The 21,398-nt window shown below is 51.5% G+C and overlaps 1 protein-coding gene across 2 annotated transcripts; it reads left to right on the forward strand.

Moving 5' to 3' along the window:
* The first annotated feature begins 292 nt into the window (after positions 1-292).
* Positions 293-20,974, forward strand: LOC119091825 (uncharacterized). Of its 2 annotated transcripts, none has more exons than XM_037214715.1 (3): positions 293-425; positions 9,595-10,092; positions 19,537-20,974. In XM_037214715.1, exons 2-3 carry the CDS (start codon positions 9,787-9,789, stop codon positions 20,053-20,055), a joined length of 825 nt encoding a protein of 274 aa, XP_037070610.1. In that variant the 5' UTR covers positions 293-425; positions 9,595-9,786; the 3' UTR covers positions 20,056-20,974. The 2 variants fall into 2 exon arrangements, with proteins under 2 accessions (XP_037070610.1, XP_037070611.1); XM_037214716.1 differs by lacking the exon at positions 293-425 and adding an exon at positions 2,397-2,566.
* The last annotated feature ends 424 nt before the right edge of the window (positions 20,975-21,398 follow it).

Below are 21,398 nucleotides of genomic sequence, written 5' to 3' on the forward strand. Positions count from 1 at the left end.
GCCCCCACATAGATATTGGTTGAGCCCCGTTTCCACACAGCTCCTCTGGGGACCGCTTACCATACGACTGTTCTCTGCCTCCTGCCTCTCGTACATTTTTTCTACACCCTGCCTCCCGCATGACTCCCCCCCCCCCTCTGCACCCTACCTCCCGCACGTGCCCTCCCTTCCACGCTACACGGCCGACGGCCGGCCTCCCGCTGCGCGTCCGCGGGTACGTTTCCAGGCCGCTAGGTGGCAGCAGTGCGTCGCGACGCAGCCTGACGGGCCGACCTCGGCAGTGTGCTGGCACCTTCCGTAGTGTGGGCAACCGTGTGATCTCCGCTGATGCAGGCATGCACACACCCTGATCGATCGGGCAGAGGGAGGAGCTCGTCACGACCGGAGCGGACACGACCGGAGCTATACGACACTGTCGCTGACAAGTGAGGATCTGATCGCTGTCGCTGGACTGTCGCAGCAGCAGAGCTCTGCTGCTGCGTAACGAATAATGCTGCGGTGCGCCCAGATCGGGCCGTAACATAAATTATTATTGATGCGTGATGAGATCTGCGATGGAGTGAAAGTGATACAGACTGGTTTATCGATGAAGAATAAGCCATTATTCGTCCGATGATATAAAGTTAGAAACTTATGCCCCACTTCAATAGCAGTAAGCTGGTGACGCTGCTAGATTGAAATATACCAGAAATCGGCATTCGTGCATTATTTTCAAATCCGCCTCCACCATTTTTTTGTTTGTTTGTTTGTTGCTAGCTGTTGTCAAAGGCTGCAGCTAATACTCCGGTGAGTATCAGTGAGGTGTGTGAAAAGTGAAGTATAAACAGAGATGGTCTAAACCGTGCCCATGAAGCTGGTGCAGTACAGACACGGACATGCTCCTGCAAGGATGGAGCATTGGGGCCATGAGCACTCTTTCCCGTTAGAGGCTACTTGGGGCCCACGAGAGAAGTCAAAATTCGGGGCCTGTCATTGAAAGCCCCAGAAACATCTTGAGTTCACAAACTTTTGAATATGATTGGACGCATGGCAACGGGAAAGTACCGTATTTGCTAGCACACATGATCCCGTGGCTTAAATTCAGATCACAACCTTGGTTGAGGAGCCCGACTGACCTGGAAGGGGCTCACACCCACCGTGGGGTACCGGAAACGTAAATGACCTCTATTTTAGGAGAGCCACGAATCCACCCGTCTGCATTTTTGTTTGTCTCCAGTGTTAGCTTTTATCGTTTTCACGTCGGTTAGCGCTGACGTTTGTGGACGTGAATTATTTCGCCGAAAACCAATGATGGGATTCAGGACTCGAAAAAATAATTGGTATGACGGACTTCATCCCAAAATTGCCACCACTTATATGTCCTATGTCATGCCACGCATCTGTAGCCTTCTCTACTCTGCAGTGGTCTGTCACAATGGACCAGTAAGTTTGGATGGTTATATCTCGGGGATTTGAGGGCTAATCTACAAGCTCAAATTAAGCGATCATTTTTTGGGCACACGGTAAATACTCATACAGGACCGACTCCAGAGACACATGACGCTGAACGTGAACCAATAAGAACTTCCGCCTCAATCACCACCGTTCTTCACCGGCGTGGAGAATATGGGGAATTGCCTCTGCTACGGTCATCCACTTTCTAACCAACACATCCAATTAAATTGGCCACGTTGTCTGAGGCTCAGCCGTGTGCAGCGCCGGTGCAGGGAGCGCGCCACTCCCGCGCGGTTCCTCAATCCGCGGGTGGCGCGACCCGGAACCGGCCTCCGCCGCGGGGCCACCCGCCACGGGCCTGAACGGAGCGGACCGGACCGGACCACGAACCTTGGCGGAGCGGACTGGACCACGGACGTGAGCAGAGCGGACTGGACCACGTGAGCAGACCGGACCAGACCAGGGGCCTGAGCGGAGCGGACCGGACCACGGACGTGAGCGGAGTGGACCGGACCACGGACGTGAGCAGAGCGGACTGGACCACAGACCTGAGCGGAACGGACCAGAGCGGATCGGACCATGGACGTGAGCGGAGCGGACCAGACCACGGACCTGAGCGGAGCGGACCGAAGCGGACCGGACCACAGACCCGAGCGGGCCGCTGCCAAACTGGCCGCCACCTGAACGGGCCGCCCGCCGTCTCGACGGAGGTCAAACGGGCCCGGTCAGGCGAAAGGTGCACTGCTTTCGGTTGGAACAGACCGAGAGCGCGCGCAAGGGCAGTTTTCCCTGCCTTCCCGGTCGCCTAATTGCTTTCACGCGATGCTTGCCCTCGCCTGACCACAGACGGGGGCAGGTTCTCAGGTATCCCCGCGGAGTGAGTGGACGTGTTTCTCCATTGGCTGACACCGAGGCGCGCGGCGTAATTATCGCTGGTGATGTATCGCTGCAGGCCGGCCAGCCAGCCACGATTGGTCGAGACTCTTGCCAGCCAGCCACGCTCGGTCGAGACTCTTGCCAGCCAGCCACGCTTGGTCGAGACTCTTGGCGAACGGCTCTCCGTTGGTCCGAGAACGCATTTGCAAAGAAGGCACTGTCTGTATGCATGGAGCATTTCAGAACTGCCAGCTTGGTATGTAAACAAGGCTGCATATGCATGTAAACAGTTTTGCATGCTGGTGTTGATTTCGCTGCACGCCCTTCACTGTCAGCCCGAGTAGATGGACTCAACAATACTCCAGCAAGAGTTTATCTTGAACTTCAGAAGAGGTCAGGCGTCTCTTTGGGCCAAATAACGGTACGCGATGTCAAATAGCTTTTAAATACCTTCTTGTCTCATCCTGGTACAAAAAAGATGTCTGACACAACAGGCATACACGGTATAATGCGCATACGCCTAGGGACATCTCAGAATGTCTTTTGTGTCGGAGAAGAGGGGAGGGAGGGTCATTTTCAATTGTGACGTAAATTTTTGCTATGCATTGTCACAAGATTAATGTTGAACATTTTGAAAAAAATGAGTGTCACAACTATTACAACAATGTTTTTGAACACAGTCTGCGTCATTATGGAACGGCGAAGCGCACGGAACCGGATTAGCTCGGCCCGGCGGAGCTAGCCGTGGTCGCCCGCGCCCTCAGATCTGGGTGCCGCGGCGCACCTGGTCCGTGAACATCCACGATCGTACCCCATCCAAGTGTATCGGCTGACAGCGGCGGTAGTTTAAGCTTGGTTGTTCACCAACACAAGCTACGCTTGACTGGACGCTGGAATGCAGGCGTTACATGTATTGTGACCGCGCTTCTGGTGGTCACCATATTTTCTTTGACTTGAGATTCCAAACCCTACGTCACTTAAGCTCCAGTCGTCAATGCGGGCCGAGCTGCAGCCCGTTCGGTCCAGTGATGGATGCGAGCCTACCCCATGGCGTCATTTGTGAACTGAACCTGAATCTATTCCGCACCCTCGGCCGTAATCACTTTGTTTTGGTGACCGGAATGATCATACGCAGAGCTGGGACTAGAACTGCCTGCCGCGCACAACCACATCCTTGCCCACCGCCCAGCCGCTTCCGCCGACATTTCGACCGGACCTCCTGCGTGCGGGCAGGTGTGGCTCGCTGACGTCACTGTGACCTTACGTGACCAGCCGCACTGCCGACACGGCCGCACAGCCACCTTTTTGATCGGGGAGCCATCAAAACTTCCAAGATCGCAACGTTCATTGTTCATATCATCCAAAATTGCATAGCATCCAAAATGTGTCCAATTCTGTGCCCATTTTTTTTTAAAGATTTGATCCGAACCCTTTGAATGAATGGATTTCCGGGATCAGAGCTCACCTTAAGCAGTGCTTGTTGCGCGAGCCCTGACCCGTACCATCCGATCGCGCAATTCCATGTCAACGGCAGAATTTGGTGGCGAAAGCTTAACGTGCCGTAATGCTCGGCACGGTCCGTCCTGCCCTCTGACGTCAACCGACCTTTAGCGCGACGGCTGCCACCGGCCGCAGGCCATACCATACCAATAGCGAGCGCCCTAAAGCGACTCGAACCCACCCCGCCACGGGTGGGTGCATCGGAATGCAGGCGCTCTAACCAACTGAGCCACCGGGACGGACAAAGTTGGCAGAGTTCATGGCATTCAAGCTCGAAACGTCCAAACTCAGAACATCCAATGTTCAAAACATTCAGCGGTCTTGACGTCCAAAGTAAGTCCTGATTCCTGCCGTTAGATAGCACTTCACTTGCGTATTTCTTCCGGCTCCTGCCGCTGGATGACACAGCGATGCCAAGTTTTCCTCTTTTTTCGACAAATGGCTTAATCAACCGTTCAGCCGATGATCACGTGATAGTTCGGTCTCAGCATAGGCTCCGCACCATGAGGGAGCCTATGCCCCACCGGCATCATTTCATTCATAATGCAACGTCACGCCTACGACGGCCCGTCTAAAGACATTGCCTGACAAATCCCTCGATGTCGCTTTCTATGACTCACTGGCGGAGCTATTCGTTCCAAACAGCCTTTGACACCAATTGAAACTCTTTACCTCTGTTTGGTGGGTAGGAATAATAGGTACGCATGCATTTTGGCATGGAGAGTAGGGTATGCACAAGTGGAGAACGGCTTGCTTTTCCCACTTGATTGTGACAATTATCATTCAACTCTGCCAACAGCAGCATGCCAATGTCAAACACATCGCTACAGTAACATATGCGGTAACTTCGTTCGGCCACCTTGGGTAACGCTAGAATATTGTGTGTTGAGCGGTCAGGTGCGACAAGTGAGATTAGTTTCGCTGTTACGCGTACAACTCGCGGGCATCCATGATTTGCAGAGCGGGGCAACTTTTTATCAGCGAGTTCCAGACCCATCGAAAGAACCAGAGCACTGCGAAGAGACTGATAGACCATACAATCGCCAATGCAGTGCTTAGTGTATCAATGAGCTATTAATGTTGGTTTGTCCTGGCACCTTGAACAATTGTTTTAGCTGCTACCAGATATATCCATGCGACTACTCGCTGGTCTTTCCACTGGCTGATGGCCGTGAACCCGCCGGCAGCGACTGCACCCACTACCTTCCCCGATTAGGTCTGCTGCCGGAGCTCACGGCATGGTTGGGGGAAGCAGACGCCTTTGATACACTGAACTGCGTGAAAGCTGTTCATGATGGTTTTGCCGTACGAGAAAGATTCTGAACTCGGTAAACGGGTTGGATCTCAAATGCAAAGGCGATGCCTATACGAAAGGTGCAAAATAAAACCTATCTTACACATCCCTTGTCGTTTTTTTGTAATGTGTGCCTGAAAGGATCCGGTGTCTTGCTTTTTGACAAACATGTCATTTTGCCAACTGGCTGCACACTATCTACAAGAACATGCTGTTCAGAGAGGGTTTTTGCGCTCGACTTCATTTGTAGGGCAATAGACATTCAAGTTGTGGCATAAAATGAAGCATTAAATGATCCAAGAGCATTTTTGATAGAGGTTGGGTGGCCCCACAACATCAGCCGCTGCAAATAGCACCAGACGCCCGGCGCGGTGCGCGCGAGAACGACTGTCGTGAAATAATGCTTCCGAAAGGCTTTCAGTCGGTTTGCGCCATTCAGGGATCACGATGTGGCGTAAATACGACATTTATCATTATAAGAGTATCCTCTGAACGGAATAACAGTTACAGAAACACGAAGAATGAATATTCTGTTTGTACTCTTTCAGTTCCACCACCAGTTTCCAGCGCCAGTTTGCCGTGCCGTAAATGCCGATTTTGTATAATACATTTACGAATTGCCTGGATGAAAGATACGCTAAGATTCTTTAAAACGTGCCAATTGATGTCCTAATTTTTCAGAAGTACTTTTGCAAGATACGTCATCATTTTCGTTTGTACATTGGCCGCCGCTTAGTTTTAGCCGCAGGACCGACACACCGCGGACTGCGAAGACTGCAACACCAGGCGTCTTCTGTTTGGTTGGAAGTCTTGCGAGTGCGCATGCTCCAAATATGTCGCCTAATTTTTCCCGCTTGTCGATTCTTACTGCTGGTTGAGCATTCACAGACGAAGATGGGTTGACCTCGTCGATTCAAATTTGTAACGCTGATTTCAGTGCTCAATGCACGTTCATATACTCTCAATTTCTCGACAAAGCTTCTGAGTTCTATCAGTTTAAGGAGTCCGTTCAGCAACTATAAAATTAACCACGCAAGTGAATTACTCAATGCCGTCAGTTAAAGCCCGCTTCCTTCAGTTTATTGTCTTCGAATTACAAACATAGCTCCATCTTCCGCCAGCTTCTGTTTTCAGTTCTAGTTAAATGAATTAAAAATGAAACGGAAACATATCACTCCTTGGCATTAAGTGGGCCATATCCGGAGATTTTGTTCTGGCGGGGGAGGAGGGCTTTTTCAACCCTGCCTCCTAACCAAATACCCTGTTGCGCCCCTACTCATGGAAAGCATGTCACTAATTCAGCTGACCAAACCTCTTGTTACACCCCTACACATGGATAACATGTCAGCATTTCAGCTGAACGTGTACACGGCGTGGTACCCCATTCAGATAATCACTATTCTGGATTTTAGACATGCGCATTGAAGCTGAGAGTGCTGTCGAGTGTTCAGTGCGCATCCATCTCTGCTGAAAGCGCCCTCCAGGCCACATTCAACTTCCCTGTAAGAAAACGTCTCGCCTGCTCTACGTGGATCCCTATTGGGCCCAGGGGATGCTCATGCGAGTGGAATCCTCTCACCCCACGCAGGTCGCACTGACTCCGGTGTCCTCGGGTCTGACAGGATTGACCTGAATCAGATTTTCTTGGCGAGACCGGATCCCTCTGCGGCACTGCATTTTCCTCAGCCTTATCGCTATAAGTGGTGAGCCGGTCCAGTCGGCCTTGCTGTCCGTGTGGCCCGGACCTGCGGCCCCCGCGCTCGGTCGGCTCCCTCTCGTCACCTGTTCAGGCACGCTGCTCGGCCGGCGGCTTAAGGTCCGCCTGAGCCAGTCACAACCAACCGACCTTTCACTCATGAGAAGGCCTAATGAATGGCGAGGAAGTAAAAAAAAAAGAAAAAAAACGCGACTCACCTCACCCTTGGATGACAAACAGTTGGCTGTTCCATTTCTGTTTGGCTTCCGCTCGGGATCAGCGGACGCTCCCCTGAGGAGAGCGCGCACGTTGTACAGCTGCCGGTGCCCGCCCGGGACACATGCTGATGCACATCTGGCCAGTGCACATCGGCAGAAGCATGGCTTTTTGTCAGCAGTCAGCGTGGTTGAAATTCACAGACTGAACGTTCCCCATTGCCAAAAATAGTTGGCGAACCAGTTTTCCTGAAGTCACCGGTTACCAATGACCTATCGCTGGTATTAAGTATGACCCGTGAACTCTGCCCTTGTTTGGTTCCGCCGAGATCTTAACGATGTACCATACTTAAGCTGGAGCAGACATCTGCTACGGGTATAAGATGTACACGCATACGGCGGTTACCTCCATTGTTGACAATGGAGCTAACAATGGAGCATTAAAGTGGTCCCTGAGCACCTATCACCATTTCTCATATCTCAGCTCGTCGCTGCCCCTGGCGCCTCCTGCGCTCTCTCCAGCCCGCTGTTCCCCGCTGACCGCGCCGAGTGCTGGTACCGTCGAATGAGCCATGACCAATACAAGCCTGCTCTGACCCCAGCCCTGATGACTCCACCCCGGCCCTGACCTGCTCTGATGGCAGCTGTCCGGTGTCCGACGCGAGCCCTGACCCCGGCTCTGACCTGCTCTGATGGCAGCTGTCCGGTGTCCGACGCGAGCCCTGACCCCGGCTCTGACCTGCTGCGGTGGCAGCTGGCGACCTGGCTGCGACAGACCGACCCCTTCCCTCCAGCCCGATCAAGCCAGGCCCAGCACGCCGGTCGGCCCCTAGCTTTCCGTGGAGGCGCCGGGCGCTGGCGCCAGCCGCAAAGCTGTGGCCGGTCAACCGGCAGATAGGCAAGGCCGTGAGCTATGAACGCTGTGGGCGTTTGTTCGGTGTGCGGTAATCAAGTCACAACGACATGGGTTCAAGACATGCTATTTTTGTTTCCCATCACTGTTTCCCAGCACTTCTTAAGTACCAATGCCGCATTCTAAATCTCTCTTTTTGTAATCACTGAATTGTATTGCATTATATAACAGCTGAACAGAATCACGCACCAGGGTGCCAAACGTCGTCCCACCATTGGATATGTAATTTGCGCGCCGCGGCGGAGATGAAGAAACGTTTGCTTTCACGGATGTCCAGGGATGTCGAAGAGTGTAATATGGTGCATACCGCTCACGCGAAGATTTTGCCGACTAGTGGGGCCCATCCATCAATATCCATCGCTTGACTGCGTATGAAAAAAGTGACCTACCACGCCCTTTTGATAGCCTTCGCAAACTGGATTACCTTCCCTTATATCTATCGATCATAAACTTTCGTTAAGTCGCTCCTGTTTTTATGGTTTATTCTGAACATTTTGATTGCATGGGTTACTGGGATCAGAGTTCAAGCTAGGCAGTGCTTGTGAACCCTCACCCAAACATCCGATGTTGACCTTCATTTGAAGAGCAGAAATTCGGTCGAAAGTTCAACGCGCCGAGAACGGCATCGTGCTTTATGCTCATTATAGTTGAAAAAGGCTGCTGATGGCAGCCTCGGATATTTCTCGTCAGAGTAGCGAGAGGGTTCAAGTTTTTGGTTGCTTCCAAATATATAGCTAATGCCATGGCCCTAATGGTAGTTGTTTTCGTCTCGGAGTTCCTGGCCTCGGTGGCCCCGCGGAATCTTCAACCGTGGCTGGTGATAATACATTATCGCTGTTGTGCATTCTGAATGTTTCATGGGGCCGGCAAAAGGAGTGCGTCACGTCACTTAGCATTGCATTTGGCTGCTAGCTGCATGCTTTCTTTCACAACCTTACAAAATATACATGCGAATCTTTGTAATCATGCGAAGCGGCATGATTCGACAGATCCCACTCGGGCAAGCTTGTGACGTCATCTGTGCGATGAGGTAATTCGGGGACGGTGAGATGCGGGCGCGACCTGCAGTTCGCGGGTACGGACCCGCTGATGGTGGGACCAAATCGAGATACGTAGATGAGTGAGTGAAAAGTTGCCGTCATGGGGAAATTTCCGAGCATCTCCACCATCTATGAAAGTTACGACGTCACTCGCTCCTGATTTCATTGTAATTAGTCTTCCAGATTGGAACTGCGCAGATGGTTAACTGGCTGATTGCTGCACTCTGACTTCAAAAGGGGCGGTGATGACTGGGGATGGGGGCGGGGGTGGGGGGGGGGGAATGTCACTTCATGCTTAGTCACGCGCTGTGCTTAACAGGACTCCGCCCGTCCTGACCCGGCGCGGGAATGCTGCAGACAAACATGGACCGCCGAGCGATAGAGCTTTTCGGAACCAGCAGGAAGAACCAGCAGGCCCTCGGTCGGCTGTCGTAACCCAAACGGAGAAAACCAGCAGACCGTCTGGTTCATTGTCCTAATGAAACAGTATTCATCACTAAAATTTGCCGGCTCATCACTAAAATTCGCCAGTTTATCACTACAATTCGCCAGTTCATCACTACAATTCTCCAGTTCATCACTACAACTCGCCAGCAACCCACGCATTGTGCTCTCTTGTGTTTCAGGAGTCGGGCTTGTGGTTAGCGGCCGCCAGCTCGCCTTGGAAAGCCACCCATCGCTGCATCGTGTTCACTCGCTGAGTCGACTTATTGCCAGAAGGTCGCTGCTGTTCGGCTGAGCGCCGGTGTACCACCAGACCGGCGGCGTCCGCAGCGCACCCCTCTGCCCTCCATGGTGCGCGTCCGCCGTCGTCGGCAATGAAGTCGGCGAAGAGTGACAGCGTGGCGAGCCTGACGGCGGTGCCGGCCCAATACGCGTCCACGCCGCACCTGTTCGTCTTCCAAGCGAACGAGGAGGCGGCCGTGCTGCACAAGCCGGAGCCCATCTACCAGTCGGCCGTGGACGTGCGCGCCGGTCGGCTGGCGGCGGCGCGGCGCATCAGCGAGCGCTACGACTCGTACCGCAGCCTGGCGCGCGACGCTGACGACGACGAGCAGCCGCTGGCCGTCAGCCAGGCTGACGTCGCTCAGGTCGAGTCCTTCTTCGCCGGCCACAAAACGTCGGTGAGTCGCGGCCGGTGCGAGCCATAGCCTGGAGATGGTAGTGACAGTCGGGTGAGAGGAGCAGACGCATCCCAAAGCAGCCGTCACGGTATTTGACATGATATCTAGGAAAGCGATACAGGAAAGAGGGATCAAAGCACTTCCTGTCCAGTTTCTTAATTTCGCTGGCCCTTGACATGCGTTGATGTGAATGGCCAAGGTTCTCGGACGAATGAATGCACTGCTGGGTCGCGTGGCTGTGTTACATGGTCACCACGCGCAGAGCGATGGGCTCAGCCAAATGCCTCGGCGCCATGCTCAGTCTACAGCCAGGTGCCGGTAAAGTGCAATCCGCGTGTGAATGTGTGGACCGGAATTATGCCGATGCCAGTGCTTTTCATTAGATGTGATCACTGGTGAGCTTTGGTTTGGGTGACGGGATGGGAGGGGGGGGGGGGGCTCTATTTTAGCAGGTCGGTGATATAGCACGGGGCCCATGTGATCATGGACTACATGTAAACACAATCGTGATGAACGTTTATCTCTCCAGGTCGTGACCCTTGGTTTAAGTAAGGTAAAGCAAAATCAAACTCCAGTTGAGTGCCCGAAGTGCTGTCAGATTTTTCCACTCAACCAGCTTAACCGACATACGTTTTCCAAGCAAAAAGTCACTCAGGGTCATTTCAGGCCATTAGCGTTATCAGTGTCGAGATCTACCCTGCGCGGTAAGTTCTCCAAAGCAAAATGTTGGTCCAGGTCATTTTAGATCGGTTACTTTTCTTGGCCTTCATAAAATCAGCAAAAAATCTAATAACATCTTGTCCCGGAACTCATAGCGAGCGTCAGAACAACGAAAAGTTTTCCAGCAAAGACATTGTTAGGTTTGACCTAGATCTCATCTTCACATCTCATCCAGGCTCAATGACTTAAGTCGAAACCTTGATTTTAATTGTGTATTGCATAAAATATCATTTTTTAAAGTATCATGTATTTGTCTCAAACCTTCTTGTGCCATCAGCATGGCATATTTACTACAATTTCGTTTTGCTGACAAACTTTTCCTGCTCTGATCTGAACCACTACAGATCGGCAACCTTGAAAGGCAGATATTCTTTGTCCAACAAGATCGGGTATTAAAACTGTCTATAAATATACGAAGTTCGTTGTCACTTTGGCGAACTGTCGGGAGTTTTTACAGAAAAAGCCTTAGGCGGGGCGGGGGAATCGACGTTGCCACACTTGAAGGTGTATCAATCCTCATCCTGATAGGGGAAGGGGTCGATGCGACCCCTCAAGGCTGTAAAGGTTTTTTAGGATACCTCTCCAGCATGCGGTGAAATTGAGCTAAAAAATTCAGTAGCCTATGCGACATCCATTGCACGCGTTTTGACCTCGATATTGAATTAAAATAACTTTTTTTTGGTATTTGGTATTATATTGTGTTTATATGTATATATGTGTATATATGTATATATGTATGTATATATGTACATATATATGTATATATGTATATATATGTATATATGTATATATGTATATATATATATATATATATATATATATATATATATATATATATATATATACGTACTTTTGTAGACACCATTGCGTACTTGAAGACTGATCATTTTAGTTCGAGTAGCTAAAACTCAAATCGTGTTCGAAATTATAGCTTTGAAATATAACGGTGCCGAGCTCAGATTCAGATTCAGTTGCAACTTCGACAGTCTCTTTGGATCAGGCTGAGACTGATCTCCATTTGCTTTTGCTCAAATTCGGTGTCTACTAAGCCCAAGTTGAATTACCACGAGTCTGCTCTTGAGTACTACGCCGAATCAGGAGATGTCTTAGGGATTAGCACGTCTGAGGGGATAGGCACGTGCCATGCGGCGTCGTTTGTACCAATCCCCGCATTACTGCATTCTGGGTAGCGATGCTGTGACATCATCATGCGACTACTACATGACACCAACACTACGGCGGCGTGAAAACGTTGTTCTTTGCCGGCTGTGTTGAACATGGCTTTTTCCAAAGACCGATTTTTTCGACCTAGCACGTTCAATTAAGTATTTTCAGTTGGGAAATGCCGTTGGTTTGCGCCACAGCTACAAAACTATTGCTGAAATGCGCTTCCAACCTGCTCCCGACAGACAGATAGGGTAACCCATTCACCAGTGACTTATCCCGAAGGACTCAAGCTGGAAGTGCGTAGAAACAGTCTGTGCAAGAGATTACAACATGCAAAAACAACAACAACATGGGGTGGGGATGAGATACGGCGGGCCAGACGGGCTCGCAGCACCCTGGGACGCCCATTGAGAAGTTGGCATGCACATCCTGAAGCACTAGGGGGAGCGCTGACAGGGTGAATGCAGGGTTGGCCTGCTCTTTTGGGAATAGTGAGTGGTGAACCCCGGGAGGTTTATGTACTGGACGTGTCATTTCAGGCCAAGATAACAGATTTTCCTGTAAAATAGGACGATTTCTGGCAAGTTTTGCAATTTCTACCAGTCAAAGCGTATGAGTAGTGCCCCATGTCTCAACTCCGACGTATTTTGATAGGGACATAGTAGGGCGGTCGGAGTATTATTCTTTGCACACCAATTTTTTTCTAACCCATCCAACATCATATATCTGCAGGGTAACCAATACTTAGGAATATGACTGCACAGCAACAGCGAAATTCTTGGCACCTGCCTTCCTCACTTTGCCTTTTTTGACATTTCACTTCATATAGGTACTGCAGTAGAAAGACGCATGGCCAATCATTGCTCATTAATGAGTTAAGTGTAAACGTTACATATGATATTTATTTCTTTACATATAAATATTCTTTTTACAAAGCGTATTACGTATAAAAATTCAGGCGCAGTGGATACGACAAATATGGTGCGGGTCCTGGAACTAGAAAACTTGATTTAGTGGAGTCTTTTTTGAAGTAAGATCTTAGTACTGATTTGTGAAGGTTTGAAACGCAAATTGTCATGTCGATTGAAATAACATGAAAATAAAGGTGCAGAACAGTATTGCCATCCCGTTCGTTGGCGAAGTCTCTGTTTTTAACCATGTGGCTATTATCTACCAACCTTTTCTTAGCATCAACCAAAAACGATACTGGGGGCTACCAAACTTAGTCACTTGGTGACGTCACGTCTTCGTAACCTTTTGCTCTAGAAGCCTTGGTTTGTACTAGTATAGCGATGGCACTGTGTTCCAAATGGTCTTCATTCTTGTGCCAGCCATTTATAAGTCGCACTTGCTTCCGCACCCCCTTAGCTCTGCCGTTTCAGGACTTAAGTTGACATCTGCAGGGCTGTGAATGCTCTGCATGTGTTTTCATCTTAGTTGGCTTTACTCGTCAAGTGTTTCCTGGTTACACCGTTAAGTTCCCTTTTCGGGAACTGCGATGAATGGTTTTGATACACTAATTCAATAGCATGGCTTGAAGTATTTTCAATGGAACGAATAACTGAAATTTATGTCTATTGATGGGCATTTGCTAACAGTAGTCAGGCCTGTGGGTCATTTAAATTTTACTACACTTTTGTACTCTCACAGTAACAAATAACTAGCTCCCCATTGAGGTCTTAATGCGTTACAACGTTGAGCAACTACCACCACCCTCACATTAGATGGCGAATTCACTTTCCATATCTTACCAAAGCAACGTTGCTCCAATTGCCAGCGTTGGTGGCATTCGTCAGCTGGGCTGCCCAGCGGACCATCACTGCAGCGCGCTGGGTCCAGCTGCTGGCTGGGCTGAACTAGGTCCGGTTTCGTCGGCCGCGGGGCCTAATTCCACCGCGGCGGCGCGCTTCCCGCAGACTTATCGCTGTGAGTGGCGAGCCGGTCCGATCGGGCTATGCAAATGACTTCCGCAGAAAAAAAATGCGTTTTCATATTTATGTCTGCCACGCAACACATGTGACCACATCATTTAGCGCGTAAGCTGCACGTGTGAGGAATAGCGTATGGCCATGAACCGTCTGCGATAGCATACCACAATGACCTCGCATGAGCGTACCACGCAACAAGACGTAATAAGGCAATTAAATGGTTTGCTCACCTGGAAGCCAACTGATGTGATGAATTCACTATTTCACCCACACATTTGGCTTCGGTGTGCTCACTGCCTCGTATTGCCTTCCTATTTTCACAAGTCCCGCCTTGGCTGACAGGTGGCGAGCCCTCATAGTCGTCGGTGTCACTGGTGAGAACTTGCAAAAGCCCTGACTGCCCTTCACCTAGTTGCCTTTTACAAACCACTCGGTGGAATGATTGGCAACGCTCGCCACCTTCTGCCCAGATGCCTAGATGAACATGATTCTGCTGACCTGTTCCTCCGAGATATAGATTTCAACGTGTTCTCCACCACCATTTCACTGCCCTGAGTGCACCTTAGGTTCCCTTGTGCTGTGATACGCTTAGCTGTGCCCACGATACTGTAACAGGCCCCTTACCATGTGACGAGACAACAAAATGTCACTACCAATGTAATCGTTGTAATCGCCAGGGCCACACGAAGCCAGCCTCATGGTCGCACACCTTGATAAAGTTGCGCTTTTACTTGTATGGTATGGTGACAGAGAGACAGAGAGACATACGTTTTTTTTTGCAGTCGATGTTGTGATGGATCTCAGCTGTCGGCCCTCCAGAATCTGATATATCTGAAACGCAACACATATTGATTCATTGGTCGTTAGCTCACGCCACAATATCCTGTTTGCCGTGCAGTTTGCCATCGGAGCTCGATTGCGAGCTCGTACAGGTAGGCCGTGTAGTGTGCCATTGGAGCTCGATTGCGAGCTTGCACAGGTAGGCCGTGCAGTTTGCCATCGGAGCTCGATTGCGAACTCGTACAGGTAGGCCGTGTAGTGTGCCATTGGAGCTCGATTGCGAGCTTGCACAGGTAGGCCGTGCAGTGTGGCATTGGAGGTCGATTACGAGCTTGCACAGGTAGGCCGTGTGGCTTCCTGTACGGTCTGGTCCGGCAGTCACAGAAGGGCTGATACCGTTGCTAAAGCGGGGATTATTCACGTCTTTGATTAGCACATCTAAAACTGTGCTGATGTTTCTTCAATTGAAGTTCTTGTGCCGAAACGGATCACAGTATACCAGATTTACTACCGTATCGCTCGCACCGATCTAACTTCGGCTAAACAAAGTTTGGCGAAAAGTCACAACACCCGAATCAGCACGGCCAGCGAGCGTGAACGCTGGACGTCCCCAACGCGGGGCAATCCGTTTTTGTGTCCAGCCAGATGGCAATCCTTGGCATGCGCAGCTTTTATTTTCGAGACGTGACTAGCGGATTCAAAAATTGGTCATTGACAATGCGTTTATGTTTGGAGAACGGCTGACAAATCCTCGGTTTCTGATTACCAACAAACTACTTGTACAACATTTGACTATTCTTCTAATTCTTGATTGAGATAGATATCATTCTTAGCTGACCTGTCAGAAATGCCCTTGGCTTTATCTATTCAATCGTTGCTCTGGCCTAGCTTGAGATCACACAGTTGCATTCAAAGCAAATGACAACTTCCTAAAACAGGTTTGTAATGAAAATAAAGCAGATTGGCTGTTATATTCCTGCCGAGTTGTCGTCGCATGTTCAAGCTATCGATGCTGTTCTTTTGTGATGCCATAAATGATTGTTACAGCTGTGTTTCTTTCGTCTTCATGCGTGTATCCGCCAGTCAGCTGTCGGGCTCTGCATGACGCTGTTCATGGTTAGGGGCGGCGCAGCAGGGGGGGGGGGGGGGGGGGGGGCGGCGGAGGAGACAGCTCCTTCTGTCTGCAGGCATGGCGGGAAAAAGTCTGTTGTTGCCGCCTCCAAATCTTTGAAATGCCCGTTCTCCGAAACTAATGGCGTTGCACCCAACAATGGAGAAACTGAGCTAGAGAGTAGTAAATCGGGCCCAGAAGAACTTTTCATAGTTGTTTCTGGATCATGAGGTCACCTTGATGAATACATTAGCTGATGCTATAGATAAGTAGGCCCAACGTTACGCAAAGGACTCTGCTGACTCGGGAGGCCTCGTTACGGACTGGGGTGCCGGTAGTGTAGTGGTTAATGCGTCTGCGTCTGCGTCTGCGTTAACCACTGCGCGTCTGGGAAACCAGAGGTACGGGGTTCGATTCCCCGCGGTGCCCGCCCTTCCTACCAGGGTGAGAGGCAGGCGACGCCTCAGCAGCTAAGTGCGCCATAAAGCCACCAACGACACGCATACACACACTCGTTGCGAACTAGGAGACCCTTGTTCTGGGCTAAGAGACACCCTTTTTATTCAGGAAGCCCCATGTCTAGAACAGGAGGCTCTTTTCATGCGTCGGATGTTCATGGTTCTGGATCAGGAAAGCGCGTTTTGGGATAATGACGCCCGTTGGGATAGATTTCGAGGCCCCCTTTGAGAATCGGGAACATCCCGATATGGATTAGGAGACCCATCTATGCATCAGGAGACCCTTTCCTGGAACAGGTGGCCCTGTTTTAGGAGAGTGGGGTCTTTTGATTGATAAGTAGGAGGTCTCCATTCTGGATATTTTAAGTTGTCGAATTTTGGCATGGATATGATGCATGCAACAGTGTCATAATAGGGGTCATGCCCTCAATGACCTGCTCCCTTGAATACGGCACTGCCCAGGAGACCCCACTGTGAGAAGACCCCATTTGGGCCAGGAAAACCCCTGGAAAATTCTTCCCCCAAATTTCAATCTGTGGCGCCGCCCGTGTCCAAGGTAATGTCTCCGATATTTCAAACCACAACAGCTTTCCTGCTCACCAGACTCCGAAATTATATTCAGCATGCAGCTGGCTTAGTGAAAAGCTGCGTTCGAACCTGAACGCGGGGTCTAAATTTGTACAGACCATTTTGCATTTGTGAGCGCGTATATCCGGAGTGTCTGATAGCTTATTATGCACGATTGAGTAGCGTCCTCCCTCTCGCGTTGATAATCATGGATGCCGCCTAGCACAAGTAGCTGTGTGCCCCTCGCTCGTGTTTGGGCTTTCTCCAGTGTTGCGCGTGACCTTTCGCCGTCGTGGTCATCGGAGCGGCCAGACCGGCCGAGACGTCGGAGCGCTGCCAGCTGCCAGCGATTCGGTCCGTCGTGACCAAGCAGCACTGGCGACCTTGGAACCACCGCTCCGCTGACCAAGCGGGTAACCAATCAGTGCTCTAAACAGTGGGACCGCGCTGAAGTCGAGCTGGCTGAGAGACGGGGCTGCGCAGCGGTAGGTGAGGGAGGGGGGGGGGGGGGGAGGAGGCAGTTTCTCCTCCCATTGGCGGCAGGCAGGGGCCAAAGCTTGTTTTTAACATCCCAATTTTAAGAAAAGTTTGCTAACGAAACCAACGGCTTTATAATTATGCGTAGACAACCTAGATCCAGATGAATGGGGCACCCATAACTGAACAAAGGGATGCTGAATTGGGCGTATAATAATTTATTACTGATAAATTGATGAATTGGGTATTTAATTGTATTGATGATAATGATGAATTAGGTATTGAAAATAGCAATTCAAATTAGGCATGAATTAATGTAATCAGGCCATGCCCTAGGTTATGAGGCCCACTTTTCTGTTCAGCAGTGTACTTTTGCTCGGGAAGACCTTGGTTTGGAATAGGGGGGCTCTGTGGTTGGTTAAGAAGGCCCCGGTATTAAACAGAAGGCTCTATTGTGTATTTGTTAAATTCTTGACATGCATGTACATGGATGCTTATCTGGATTTGCAAGTAACAGCTCGTTAAGAGAGCTTTTAGGTCAACTTTTAAGGCAACTAGCAACTTGGTAAGGGAGCTTGGTAAGGTAAGGTAAGGCAAGCTCACCTTTACCCCTTAAAATTCCCTTAAATATATCACTACCCGGGAGGCCCACTGAGAGAGCCCCTAGGAGAGGTTCCAATTTGTTCAGAATGCCCCCTAAAAACCATGTTCACCACTCGAAGCCCGTAGCGCCACCTCTGCGAAAGATTTTGCTCACTTTCTCGGTAGCACGAGGAAGACAATTCTTAGAGAATTAAGAGACAAACACACGTGTGCAAGGCAGGGTTTGCAGATGATCAGCTATTTCATCAGAATAAGGGATTCACGACGAAGCGGAATGGTGAGGTGGATTCTCTACTTTTGTGAGCACGTGAATCTAGGACCTTGGGCCGACCGCCATGACCACCAAAAGGAGCACAGTCTGGCCTAGTACTCGGCCGTGCTCGTACTGAGCGGTGGCGGGCTGCTATATGTGCGGCTCCACTCCGCACACCGACGCCTTTTAGTGGCGGGAAGATGGCGAAGGGCTGGGCTGAGCCAGGCTCCACAATAACGGCAAGAATCACGGCAAGAAGTTAACATGTTGACACGATACTGATGGCGAATTGGCAGCGTTTTCGGGATTAGCAAGCCATTCCGGGCGCTATTTGTACGTCGTGCAAGGCTTGTGGAGACGACCCAGAGCGGAGTGAAACCAAAACATCTGCTTCGCGGAGCGGCATTTCATCATCGATTCGGACTGTCGCACAGACCCGTGGTATAAACATTCGGCCCAGGTCGCAATAACGCCTACACGACTGTCTGTCCGAAGTGATTCACAGGCAGAGACTACTTATCAAACCTTAGATACAGCATCTTGCATTTCAATGTCGTTCCGAGACGCACCACGGGTTGGAGGGTAGGGGTGGGGGGGGGGGGGGGCCTGTTGTCTTGGAATTGGACTTCTCGTTGTCCTTTGGCGTTGTAAAAACGATGGACTTCGAATGCCACCAACTTCTGAAATTCCCTTCTCTCCTCCGCGATTGCTGGCTTTTCTCCTTATCGCTGTTCAGTGAGGTCGCCCAGATCTGGACAAAGGAGACCTGGGAGGGACTCTGCCGATGCCATGCAGCTTTGGCTGCTCTAGATTATTTATGGGCGCTGTTGCGACAGCCACCGACTCGCTGGCATCTCACCTACAGTGATATCTATGTACACTGTAAGTTACTGCAGAATTTTGGCACATGCCATTGACAATGAGTCATACAATCGTGTTAAGTGACGCACGCCATTCACTGGATGAGTATGCCCGTATGTAATGTGTTATTTGTGAGTATAATCCGCGGTGGCCTAGTATACGCATCGGTGTCGCATTCAAAGCCTGGAAGTCATTCAGCACTTGAGCGACTTGGAATGAGTCTGTTGGCAATGATTACTAGATGACAGCAGTGTTCTAACGGCCATCCCATCGACGCCCGTCGGCAACCTGAGGCTGTGCTCTCGTGGCCCCGATGGTAACCTCTCGTCGCTGCGGGGTCGGCAACCTGAGGCTGTGCTCTCGTGGCCCCGATGGTAACCTCGCGTCGCTGCGGGGTCGGCAACCTGAGGCTGTGTTCTCGTGGGCCCGATGGTAACCTCTCGTCGCTGCGGGGTCGGCAACCTGAGGCTGTGCTCTCGTGGCCCCGATGGTAACCTCGCGTCGCTGCGTGCTCCGCAGGTGATCGTCTGCCGGGCGCTGGCCAACATGTACCTCAGCTCCGAGTCCAACACGTGGGAGCTCAAGTACACCGGCATCCCGACGCTGGTGTCGGACTCTGGCGAGACGCGCAGCCGCTGCCACCGCCAGCTGCAGCTCGTGCTGGCCGAGAAGGGCACCGGCTTCATGCTTTGGCGCGACGTGGTGGATGACCAGTCGGCATATGCAGCGCCCGACCCCAGCTTCCATACCATGCACCTGTCCAGCGACCAGCGCCAGCGCATGGGCCTCAGCTTTGACGACATCGAGGCGGCCAACGCGTTCCGCTCACAGCTGGACGCACTGTGCGCTGGCGCCAAAGGCGACGGCTCGCCGCCGACGCAGAAGAAGCGGAAGAGCAAGCGCGCCGAGCGGCACGCGCGGCCGCGCAAGGAGGACATCTCGCAGCCCTGCTGCTTTCAGCATGTGACGAGCGTCAGTCTGCAGGATATGGACCGGTTCTACACCCTGCAGAGTCTGGTCGGCAGTCGGGCCACGTGACCGGTGTAAGCACGCGACCGGTTCTACACCCACGCGGGCATGGGCGGCGGGCGGTCACTTGACTAGCCTGAACGTGGACTGTCTGCGTCAGCAGCTGAGTCACGTGCGCGGGTTAAACACGTGGACAGACGTGAACGTGATCACACCAAAACGCTGCAGAGCCAGGACGGTCATAGCGTCATGTGACCCGTATCCGGACTTGGGCCCCTTCAGATCCCTGCACCGTGCGCCGTCGGCAGCAGTCACGTGACCGCAGTGTGAGGCGGGTGAACGTCGGGTGGCGTGAGAAGGCGGGGGTGGCGGCCGGCGACAGGGCGCGTGCCTCGGTGCCGCCGCGGCGCGCGAGACGGCCCGTCAGCGGCCGTCGCGAGGAAACGGCTGCGTGCTGCGCAGCGCCGAGCGTCGTGGCGTTCAAGGGCGCGCCGGCCGGCTGTGAGTGGCTGCCGGCTCGACTAGCTGCGGCAGCTGACCTTGAGGACCGTACCACAAGAGCGGAGGTCACTGGGTAGGACGGCGGCATCGAGGTAGCCCGGCCGTATGCGGGTCGCCGGTCGGTGCGGACCAGACGAGTGATGTCAGGGCCGCATTTCCCATCGGCAAAGTGCTACCCCGGTTGTGCTGCCCACAAAGTGCTACCGAAGTGCTACCCACAAAGTGCTACCTGGGTTGGTACCTATGAAGCCGCGAGCACCCACGTCATACACAAGCGACTATCCTCCAAGCCGTAGGAACTGATGTGACGCACTTACCTCTGACGCCATGGGTTGCACCATGTGGACGATGTTTGGTGATAGGGAACGCGGCCCAGGTATCTTTGTTTGGGCATATGAAGACTGGTGCGTACACGGTCCGCCCTCATGACAGCGTGGAGGAATGGCGACGGCACAGGACGGGAGAAATACTTACTAGTCAAACGGCAGAAGTGTTTCTGGTAAGCCAACGTAGACGCGAGTGCTGGAGTGGGTGATACACAGAAAGGCTGGGTAGCCACCCAACGTGTTGTCTATTGTTTACTCGTGCTGCTTTATGTTGGACTGGGGCACACCGTTATCATTCCGTGTGTTGTTACATTGCTCAACTGGAAAATAAAGCTGCGTGACCAAATATGAAACTGACGGGTACGAAACGACATTATCAGGGCATTGCAGGCATTCCCACCCTAACATTATTCGAATCATTGATCACAGCTTGCTTTGAAATCAGACGTCGGCCGGAGGGACAGCAATAATTACGATCTGATCGCCTTTCCCTCGTTGGCAAACTTGAATCCTATTGCGCTCAACTGTGACCTGGTTGAAGAGAATTCAGTAACAGTCGCGGCAGCCCACTGTTTTTAATCCAGC

This window comes from Pollicipes pollicipes, unplaced genomic scaffold, assembly GCF_011947565.3.
Source record: "Pollicipes pollicipes isolate AB1234 unplaced genomic scaffold, Ppol_2.1 Scaffold_3447;HRSCAF=4054_pilon_pilon_pilon, whole genome shotgun sequence".
In the NCBI taxonomy this organism is placed as follows: Eukaryota; Metazoa; Arthropoda; class Thecostraca; order Pollicipedomorpha; family Pollicipedidae; genus Pollicipes; species Pollicipes pollicipes.